Raw genomic sequence first — 11,348 nt, forward strand, 5'->3', positions numbered from 1 at the left:
CACCATCGCTAAACCACCACCACCACCATCGCTAAACTACCACCATCACTAAACCACCACCACCACCATCGCTAAACTACCACCATCACTAAACCACCACCACCACCATCGCTAAACCACCACCATCACTAAACTACCACCACCACCATCACTAAACCACCACCATCACTAAACCACCACCACCACCATCGCTAAACCACCACCATCACTAAACTACCACCACCACCATCACTAAACCACCACCACCACCATCGCTAAACTACCACCACCACCATCACTAAACTACCACCACCACCATCGCTAAACTACCACCACCACCATCGCTAAACCACCACCACCACCATCGCTAAACTACCACCACCACCATCACTAAACTACCACCACCACCATCGCTAAACTACCACCACCACCATCGCTAAACTACCACCACCACCATCGCTAAACTACCACCACCACCACCGCTAAACTACCACCCTGACCGACCGATCAAGAGACGGACCGACGGACGTACGAAGAGCCTCAAAGGGCGGGTCACGTGGGGGGCTGGGGGGGTCACGTGGGGGGCTGGGGGGGGTCACGTGGGGGGCCGGGTGGGGGCGTCACGTGTTGAGCCCGGAGGTGTTCACGTGAGCGGGCTGCAATGCAAGTCGACGACCACGTGGTCGACGCGCGGCGCGTACTTCTTGACGCGCGCCACCCGCACCGTGCGCACGCACCAGCCCCCCGCCCCCGCCCCCGCCCCCGCCCCGCCCCCCCCCAGCGGCCCCCCCCCCGGGGCCCGCCCGACGGCGAGCAGCAGGTGCCGCACCTCGCGGACGGCGTCGCGGGCGAAGGCGCGCCACGCGGGGCGGGCACTGGCGCAGACGCAAGCGGCACGCCCCTCTTCAGCCCCGGTGCCGGTACCGCACTCGCACGGAAGGGATGTCGCGTCAGTAGTGTTGTGGTCGGCAGGAAGTGATGTCACTTTAGTGTTGTGGTCGGCAGGAAGTGATGTCGCGTCTGTGGCGCTGTGGTCGGCAGGAAGTGATGTCACTTTAGTGTTGTGGTCGGCAGGAAGTGATGTCGCGTCAGTAGTGTTGTGGTCGGCAGGAAGTGATGTCACTTTAGTGTTGTGGTCGGCAGGAAGTGATGTCGCGTCTGTGGCGCTGTGGTCGGCAGGAAGTGATGTCACTTTAGTGTTGTGGTCGGCAGGAAGTGATGTCGCGTCAGTGGCGCTGTGCTCGGCAGGAAGTGATGTCGCGTCTGTGTCGCTGTCGGCAGGAAGTGACGTCGCATCTGTGGCGCTGTCGGCAGGAAGTGACGTTACTTTAGTGTTGCTGTGGTTGGCAGGAAGTGATGTCACGTCAGTGGCGCTGTGGTTGGCAGGAAGTGACATCACTTCTGTGTCGCTGTGGTCGGCAGGAAGTGATGTCACTTCTGTGTCGCTGTGGTCGGCAGGAAGTGATGTCGCGTCTGTGTCGCTGTGGTTGGCAGGAAGTGATGTCACTTTAGTGTTGTGGTCGGCAGGAAGTGATGTCACTTTAGTGTCGTGGTCGGCAGGAAGTGATGTCACTTTAGTGGCGCTGTGGTCGGCAGGAAGTGATGTCGCGTCTGTGGCGCTGTGGTCGGCAGGAAGTGATGTCACGTCTGTGGCGCTGTGCTCGGCAGGAAGTGATGTCACCGGGGGCTTTGTGGGCGTGGAGGCGGTGACGACGTTGTGATGGATGTGCAGGATCCCGCCGTGGTCCGGCCGCAGGAGCGAACAAGCCAGAGCCCAGGCGGGCCGGGACGACGGCAGCAGCCCCAGGAGCACGCGGTCCGCAAAGCCTCGCTCGCGAAGCTACACACACACACGCACGCACGCGCACATATACACATCACATACACACACACATATACATATATACACGCATACATACATACACACACACACATATATACACACACACACACACGCACGCGCACATATACACATCACATACACACACACATATACATATATATACACGCATACATACATACACACACACACATATATACACACACACGTACACACACACATATATACACACATATACACACATACACACACACATACATTTACATACACACATACACACACACATATACATATATATATACACGCATACATACATACACACACACACATATATACACACACACATATATACACACATATACACACATACGCACACACGCATACACACATACATACATATACATACACACATACACACATATACACACACACACATATACACACAACAACAACAACAACCGCCATTCGCCACTAAGTGGCGGTGACGTCACCACGACGCTTGTGCCAGGCCAAGTGCACCTTGAGGCCACGTGAAGTGTCGAATGCCCGCTGGCAGGAGGTCACGGGGCAGACCCAGCAGGTGCCACGGGTCGACTGACCGAGATGACCGAGATGACTGGCTGATGCACCACCTTTGCCCCCTACTGTACCAACTTGCTGTGCTTTAGCCACCCGGCGCTCCGTTCGTTGTTGTGAGCGTCGCTCCTCCGCCCTCCGTTGTTGTTGGAGGGCGACTGCCTCCAACTGCCCAGTAGCGTCCTTCACGAGCCTCCTCCACTGAGGCCGATCATGACACCGCTGGTACCAGTCATCGGCAAGTCCACTCAGCTCCACGTCCTCCTGTACCACATCACTCCATCTCTTCTCTAGCCCGTGCCGCGCCCGTTTAGCCCCCTCGATCCGGCCGAACAAAAGCTGTGTAGGCATGCGGTGGCTGGGTATGCGGGCTACATGACCCAGCCAACGCAGCCTTGTCTGCCGGAGGAGCTCACCGATGGGACTTTGCCCAGATCTTTCAAGGATTTGTGAGCTCCTCACACAATCCAGCCTGCAGGTTAAACCCAGGATGGATCGTAGGCAGGCCAGCCTAAATGTTTCCAACCGGCGAAGATGCTCCATTAGGGGGGTCCACGTTTCGCAAGCGTAGAGCAGGGAGGGAATGACCGTGGCCGAGAAGACCCGAAGCTTCGTGCGGAACGACAGACCAGGTAGCTTCCACACAGCGTTACGCAACCGATGAAAAGATATTGCCGCTCGACTGATTCGGAGTGAGACCTCTGCTGTTAAACTGGAGCCGGTCATAAGCACACTGCCCAGGTATGGGAAACTCTCCACTCTCTCCACAACTGCCCCATCACCGATTGGGAGTTGTGGGGGTGGAGTGTCCGATGGTACAAAATACCCAGGCAGGTGCTTAGTTTTGGTGGGGCTGATGGTAAGGCCCCACCTCTTAGTGGCACGCTCCAGTCTCAGCAGCAGCGTCTCCAACTCCTCTTCTGAGTGAGCAGCTATTACCAAATCATCGGCATACACAACGTGTTTGGCCAATGGGGAGCCATCCCTTGACCGCACCCGGGCATCGATCAGCCTCCCATTGTATCTGTACCAGATGGAAATTCCCCCGGTACAGCTATTGAAGGCTTCACGAACTACGTGGTTTAAATGGATGTACGTGTTTGTATGTGTGTGTACGTGTGTGTGTACGTGTGTGTGTACGTGTGTGTGTACGTGTGCGTGCGTGTGTCCGCGCGTGTGCATGTGCATGTGTACATGTGTGCGTGTATGTACGTGTGTGTACGTGTGCGTGTGTGCGTGTGTACGTGTGTACGCGTGTGTGTGTGTGTACGTGTGTGTGTGTGTGTACGTGTGTGTGTACGTGTGTGTGTGTGTACGCGTGTGTGTACGCGTGTGTGTACGTGTGTGTGTACGTGTGTGTGTACGTGTGTGTGTGTGTACGCGTGTGTGTACGTGTGTGTGTACGTGTGTGTGTGTGTACGTGTGTGTGTGTGTGTACGTGTGTGTGTACGTGTGTGTGTGTGTACGTGTGTGTGTACGTGTGTGTGTACGTGTGTGTACGTGTGTGTGTGTGTACGTGTGTGTGTACGTGTGTGTGTACGTGTGTGTGTGCGTGTACGTGTGTGTGTGTGTACGTGTGTGTGTACGTGTGTGTGTACGTGTACATGCGTGTGCGTGCGTACCGTCTGGTTGTCCGCCGGGTGAACGGTGCAGCGCTGAGCGACGCCGTTGCGCTCGAGGTTGTAGCGCAGCGCCGCCACCGCGTGGGGGCTCCACTCGCACGCCACAGCCACCGCCGCACCGGCGTGCACCAGCAGCGGCAGCGTCAGGTAGCCGATGCCTGCACCACCACCGTCGTCACCGCGTGTGTGAGTGTGTGTTTGTGTGTGTGCGTGTATGTGTGTATGCGTGTGTGTGTGTGTGCGTGTGTGAGTGTGCGTGTGTATGTGTGCGTGTGTATGTGTGTGTGTATGTATGTGTGCGTGTGTATGTGTGTGTGTATGTGTGTGTGTATGGATGTGTGTGTGTGTATGTGTGTGTGTGTATGTGTGTGTGCGTGTGTGTGTGTGCGTGCTGTGTGTGTGTGTATGTGTGTGTGTATATATATGTGTGTATGTGTTTGTGTATGTGTATGTGTGTGTGTATGTATATGTGTGTGCGTGTGTGTATGTGTGTATGTGTGTGTATATATATATGTGTGTATATGTGCATGTGTGGTGTGTGTACCTGCGTACAGGTCTACGATTGTCTCTCCCCGGCAGTCGAGCGAGGCCAGGTGAAGCTTCTCAGACTCGTTGCCCTTGGAGAACATGCAGAGCGTCACGTCAAACTCGTACCTGCACCAACACCACCAACACCACCAACACCACCAACACCACCAACACCGTCAACACCGCCACCAACACCACCATCACCAACACCACCAACACTGTCAACACCGTCAACACCCCCCCACTCCCCCCCTTTCCCCCAAACCCACGTGATGTTGTTGTCACAGTGCACCACGTGACCGTGCTCCCCCCCGCTCCCCCCCCCCCCGCTCCCCCCCCGCTCCCCCCCCCCCCACCACTCTCCCCTCTCCCCCCCCCCGCCCCCCCCACCACTCTCCCCACTCCCCCTCCCGCTCCCGCTCCCACCCCCCGCGCTCCCCCCCCCACCACTCTCCCCTCTTCCCCCCCCGCTCCCCCCCCCGCCCCCCCCCCCACTCTCCCCCACTCCCCCCTCTCCCCCCCCGCTCTCCCTCCCCGCTCTCCCCCCCCACCACTCTCCCCCCCCACTCTCCCCCACCCCCCACCCACGTGATGTTGTTGTCACGGTGCACCACGTGGCCGTGCTCCCCCAGCAGCAGCTGGGTGCGGGGGCTGCGAAAGTCGTCGGGGGCCACGCGGTGGCAGCGCGCCACGCGGCTCGCGCCCAGCACCCTCGCTACCACCGCCCACAGCTCCGGCTCTGACAACAACAACAACAACATCAACAACAACATCAACAACATCATCGTTATCAACGACATAAACAACATCATCATCAACATCAACAGCATCAGCATCATCTAACAATACAAACGAGAGAGAACAATACAAACGAGTCAGAACAATACAAACGAGGACAATAGAAACAATAGAACAATACAAACGAGTCAGAACAATACAAACGAGTCAGAACAATGCAAACGAGAGAGAACAATACAAACGAGAACAATACAAACGAGAGAGAACAATACAAACGAGTCAGAACAATGCAAACGAGTGAGAACAATAGAAACGAGAGAGAACAATAGAAACGAGAGAGAACAATAGAAACGAGAGAGAACAATACAAACGAGAGAGAACAATAGAAACGAAAGAGAACAATAGAAACGAGTCAGAATAATGCAAACGAGTAAGAACAATAGAAACGAGAGAGAACAATAGAAACGAGAGAGAACAATACAAACGAGAGAGAACAATAGAAACGAGAGAGAACAATAGAAACGAGTCAGAACAATGCAAACGAGTGAGAACAATAGAAACGAGAGAGAACAATACAAACGAGAGAGAACAATACAAAGGAGTCATAACAATACAAACGAGAGAGAACAATAGAAACGAGTCAGAACAATACAAACGAGAACAATAGAAACAATATAACAATACAAACGAGTCAGAACAATACAAACGAGAGAGAACAATAGAAACGTGAGAGAACAATGCAAACGTGAGAGAACAATGCAAACGAGAGAGAACAATAGAAACGAGAACAATAGAAACAATAGAACAATACAAACAAGTCAAAACAATGCAAACGAGTCAGAACAATACAAAGGAGTCAGAACAATACAAACGAGTCAGAACAATAGAAACGAGAGAGAACAATACAAACGAGTGAGAACAATACAAACGAGTGACAATAGAAACGAGAGAGAACAATAGAAACGAGACACAACAATACAAACGAGAACAATAGAAACGAGATAACAATAGAAACAAGAGAACAATACAAACGAGAACAATAGAAGCGAGATAACAATACAAACGAGTCAGAACAATAGAAACGAGAGTGAGAACAACACCCACCCAGCTGCCTCCAGTAGTGTGAGCGGAATGAGCCGCTGGGCAGCACCACGAGGTCTCCGTGTCGCTCGTAGCGGCTCGGCACCTCACGAGCCCAGAGCTCCACGTCCCCCCCACGGAGCTCCACGTCCCCCACACAGAGCTCCACGTCCTTCCCGCGGAGCTCCACGTCCTTCCCACGGAGCTCGTCTCCCCCACGGAGCTCCACGTCCCCCCCACGGAGCTCCACGTCCTTCCCACGGAGCTCCACGTCATTTCCACGGAGCTCGTCTCCCCCACGGAGCTCCACGTCCCCCCCACGGAGCTCCACGTCCTTCCCGTGGAGCTTGCGGGCCGCTAGTGCGCGCAGGGCGTGGAGGAGCCGCGAGGAAGCCGGGCGGCCACGTCGGCGCCGGGGGCCCCGGAGAGACGGAGCGGAGACGCCCACAGAGCTCAGCCACCTGGGGGGGGGGCAGAGGTCGCTGGTACCAACGTTTTGTGTTGTTCCGACTCGTTTGTGTTGTTGTGTTTGTGTTGTGTCTGTTGGTGTTGTTGTGTCTGTATTGTTCTTGTTTATATTGTTCTTGTTTGTATTGTTGTGTCTGTTGGTGTTGTTGTGTCTGTTTGTGTTGTTGTGTTGTGTCTGATTGTGTTGTTGTGTCTGTTTGTATTGTTCTTGTTTGTATTGTTGTGTCTCGTTTCTATTGTTCTGACTCGTTTCTATTGTTGTTCTTGTTTGTATTGTTCTGACTCGTTTGTGTTGTTCTGACTCGCTTCTATTGTTCTGACTCGTTTGTATTGTTGTGTGTGTTTGTGTTGTTGTGTCTGTTTGTATTGTTCTGACTCGTTTGTGTTGTTGTGTCTGTTTGTGTTGTTGTGTTTGTTTGCGTTGTTCTGACTTGTTTCTATTGTTCTGACTCGTTTGTATTGTTGTGTCTGTGTGTATTGTTCTGACTTGTTTCTATTGTTCTGACTCGTTTGTATTGTTGTTTCTGTGTGTATTGTTCTGACTTGTTTCTATTGTTCTGACTCGTTTCTATTGTTGTGTCTCGTTTCTATTGTTGTGTCTCGTTTGTATTGGTCTGACTTGTTTCAATTGTTGTGACTCGTTTCTATTGTTGTGTCCGGTTTGTGTTGTTGTGTTTGTTTGTATTGTTCTCTCATTTGTATTGTTCTTGTTTGTATTGTTCTGGTTTCTATTGTTCTTGTTTCTATTGTTGTGTCCGGTTTGTCCGGGGAGAGAGACAGTGCAGCAGAGGGCGGCCGTTTCTCCCGACTGACCAATCGCGTGCGAGGAGCGTCTCCCCTCGGTCCTCCAACCCGTCGCCCGGTGCCGGCCAATCGGATTCGTCCGCCGCCGCCAGCCCCGCCTCCTGCAGCGCCAGCCGCAGCGGCAGCCAATCACATCGCTCGGCCTCCTCCGCCAGCGGCAGCAGAAGCCTGCCGCTCTCCTGGCGACGAGGCCTCAGCCGCGGATGCAGGAGGCCGCCATCTTCCAGACGCTCCCTGGCCGAAGAGAATCTCTGAGTTCACAAAGACAAAGCTCCCCCGTGTAGCCTGTGACAGGCTGCAGGGGCAAGTGCTGTTAGCGAGTAGCATCAGCAGCAGCAATGAACACACAAAGACAAAGGTCCCCCGTGTAGCCTGTGACAGGCTGGAGGGGCAAGTGCTGTTAGTGAGTAGCAGTGAATGAGTGGGTGGGTGAATGAGTGGGTGGGTGAATGAGTTGGTGGATGAATGAGTGAGTGAGTGGTGAGTGAGTGGTGAGTGAGTGGTGAGTGGGTGAGTGAGTGTGTGGTGAGTGAGTGGTGAGTGGGTGAGTGAGTGAGTGGTGAGTGGGTGAGTGAGTGGGTGGTGAGTAATTGGTGAGTGAGTGGTGAGTGAGTGGTGAGTGGGTGAGTGAGTGGGTGGTGAGTGAGTGGTGAGTGAGTGGTGAGTGAGTGGTGAGTGGTGAGTGAGTGGGTGGTGAGTGGGTGAGTAGTGAGTGAGTGGGGAGTGAGTGGGGAGTGGGTGGTGAGTGAGTGGTGAGTGAGTGGTGAGTGAGTGGTGAGTGGTGAGTGAGTGGTGAGTGAGTGGTGAGTGAGTGGTGAGTGAGTGGTGAGTAAGTGGTGAGTGGTGAGTGGGTGAGTGAGTGGGTGGTGAGTGAGTGGTGAGTGTGTGGTGAGTAATTGGTGAGTGAGTGGTGAGTGAGTGGTGAGTAATTGGTGAGTGAGTGGTGAGTGGGTGGTGAGTGAGTGGTGAGTGAGTGGTGAGTGAGTGGTGAGTGGGTGGTGAGTGAGTGGTGAGTGAGTGGTGAGTGAGTGGTGAGTAATTGGTGAGTGAGTGGTGAGTGAGTGGTGAGTGAGTGGTGAGTAAGTGGTGAGTAATTGGTGAGTAAGTGGTGAGTGAGTGGTGAGTGAGTGGTGAGTGGGTGGTGAGTAATTGGTGAGTAAGTGGTGAGTGGGTGGTGAGTAAGTGGTGAGTGGGTGGTGAGTGAGTGGTGAGTGGGTGGTGAGTAATTGGTGAGTAAGTGGTGAGTAAGTGGTGAGTGAGTGGTGAGTGAGTGGTGAGTGGGTGGTGAGTAATTGGTGAGTAAGTGGTGAGTGGGTGGTGAGTAAGTGGTGAGTGGGTGGTGAGTGAGTGGTGAGTGGGTGGTGAGTAATTGGTGAGTAAGTGGTGAGTGAGTGGTGAGTGAGTGGTGAGTGGGTGGTGAGTAATTGGTGAGTAAGTGGTGAGTGAGTGGTGAGTGAGTGGTGAGTGAGTGGTGAGTGGTGAGTGAGTAAGTGGTGAGTGAGTGGTGAGTGAGTGGTGAGTGAGTGGTGAGTAAGTGGTGAGTGAGTGGTGAGTGGGTGGTGAGTAATTGGTGAGTAAGTGGTGAGTGAGTGGTGAGTGTGTGGTGAGTAAGTGGTGAGTGAGTGAGTGGTGAGTAAGTGGTGAGTAAGTGGTGAGTAAGTGGTGAGTGGGTGGTGAGTAAGTGGTGAGTGGTGAGTGAGTGGTGAGTGAGTGGTGAGTAAGTGGTGAGTGAGTGGTGAGTGAGTGGTGAGTAAGTGGTGAGTGAGTGGTGAGTGGGTGGTGAGTGAGTGGTGAGTGGTGAGTGAGTGGTGAGTGAGTGGTGAGTGAGTGGGTGGTGAGTGAGTGGTGAGTGAGTGGTGAGTGAGTGGTGAGTGAGTGGTGAGTGAGTGGGTGGTGAGTGGGTGAGTAGTGAGTGAGTGGGGAGTGAGTGGGGAGTGGGTGGTGAGTGAGTGGTGAGTGAGTGGTGAGTGAGTGGTGAGTGGTGAGTGAGTGGTGAGTGAGTGGTGAGTAAGTGGTGAGTGGTGAGTGGGTGAGTGAGTGGGTGGTGAGTGAGTGGTGAGTGTGTGGTGAGTAATTGGTGAGTGAGTGGTGAGTGAGTGGTGAGTAATTGGTGAGTGAGTGGTGAGTGGGTGGTGAGTGAGTGGTGAGTGAGTGGTGAGTGGGTGGTGAGTGAGTGGTGAGTGAGTGGTGAGTGAGTGGTGAGTAATTGGTGAGTGAGTGGTGAGTGGGTGGTGAGTGAGTGGTGAGTGAGTGGTGAGTGAGTGGTGAGTGGGTGGTGAGTGAGTGGTGAGTGAGTGGTGAGTGAGTGGTGAGTGAGTGGTGAGTGGTGAGTGAGTGGTGAGTGAGTGGTGAGTGAGTGGTGAGTGAGTGGTGAGTGAGTGGTGAGTGAGTGGTGGTGAGTGAGTGGTGAGTGAGTGGTGAGTGAGTGGTGAGTGAGTGAGTGGTGAGTGAGTGGTGAGTGAGTGGTGAGTAAGTGGTGAGTGAGTGAGTGGTGAGTAAGTGGTGAGTGAGTGGTGAGTGAGTGGTGAGTGGTGGTGAGTGAGTGGTGAGTGAGTGGTGAGTGAGTGGTGAGTGAGTGGTGAGTGAGTGGTGAGTGAGTGGTGAGTGAGTGAGTGGTGAGTGAGTGGTGAGTGAGTGGTGAGTGAATGGTGAGTGAGTGGTGAGTGAGTGGTGAGTGAGTGGTGAGTGAATGGTGAGTGAGTGGTGAGTGAGTGGTGAGTGAGTGGTGAGTGAGTGGTGAGTGAGTGGTGAGTGAGTGGTGAGTGAGTGGTGAGTGAGTGAGTGGTGAGTGAGTGGTGAGTCTCTCACCTGAGTCTCTGCGAGACAGCCACATTCACGTTCAGCGCTGGGCATCGATTCTCCATGCCAAGCCACGGACGGTGTTTTTTTTAAAGTCTCTTCCTCTTCCAGAAGATGTCTTCCTTTTTCGGAAGACGTCTTCCAGAAGACTGCTCCCGCTTCCAGAAGCCTCTTCCTGGACAAATCTTCCTCTTCCAGAAGATGTCTTCCTTTTCCAGAAGACGTCTTCCAGAAGACTGCTCCCGCTTCCAGAAGCCTCTTCCTGGACAAATCTTCCTCTTCCAGAAGATGTCTTCCTTTTCCAGAAGACGTCTTCCAGAAGACTGCTCCCGCTTCCAGAAGCGTCTTCCTGGACAATTCTTCCTCTTCCAGAAGATGTCTTCCTCTTCCAGAAGACATCTTCCAGAAGACTGCTCCCGCTTCCAGAAGCATCTTCCTGGACAAATCTTCCTCTTCCAGAAGATGTCTTCCCCTTCCAGAAGATATCTTCCTTTTTTGGAAGACGTCTTCCAGAAGACTTCTTCCTCTTCCAGAAGATGTCTTCCTCTTCCAGAAGACATCTTCCAGAAGACTGCTCCCGCTTCCAGAAGCATCTTCCTGGACAAATCTTCCTCTTCCAGAAGATGTCTTCCTTTTCCAGAAGACGTCTTCCAGAAGACTGCTCCCGCTTCCAGAAGCATCTTCCTGGACAAATCTTCCTCTTCCAGAAGATGTCTTCCCCTTCCAGAAGATATCTTCCTTTTTTGGAAGACGTCTTCCAGAAGACTTCTTCCGCTTCCAGAAGCGTCTTCTTGGACAAATCTTCCTCTTCCAGAAGATGTCTTCCTTTCTTGGAAGATGTCTTCCAGAATACCAATATTGCTTCCAGAAGCGTCTTCCTGGGCAAATCTTCCTCTTCCAGAAGATGTTTTCCT

The 11,348-nt window shown here is 53.4% G+C and overlaps 1 protein-coding gene across 1 annotated transcript; it reads right to left on the bottom strand.

Annotated features, from left to right (window-relative positions):
- Positions 1-429: 429 nt before the first annotated feature.
- On the bottom strand, positions 430-10,522 carry TYW2 (tRNA wybutosine-synthesizing protein 2). The gene is made up of 7 exons (XM_078879898.1): positions 10,444-10,522; positions 7,645-7,869; positions 6,388-6,824; positions 5,134-5,284; positions 4,562-4,671; positions 4,018-4,175; positions 430-1,819 (listed from the first exon to the last, which is right to left on the bottom strand). The coding sequence occupies exons 1-7, from the start codon at positions 10,497-10,499 to the stop codon at positions 623-625; spliced, it is 2,334 nt and encodes a 777-aa protein (XP_078736024.1). The 5' UTR covers positions 10,500-10,522; the 3' UTR covers positions 430-622.
- Between the last annotated feature and the right edge of the window lie 826 nt (positions 10,523-11,348).

Source organism: Lampetra fluviatilis, chromosome 55 (genome assembly GCF_964198595.1).
Source record: "Lampetra fluviatilis chromosome 55, kcLamFluv1.1, whole genome shotgun sequence".
NCBI classification, from domain to species: Eukaryota; Metazoa; Chordata; class Hyperoartia; order Petromyzontiformes; family Petromyzontidae; genus Lampetra; species Lampetra fluviatilis.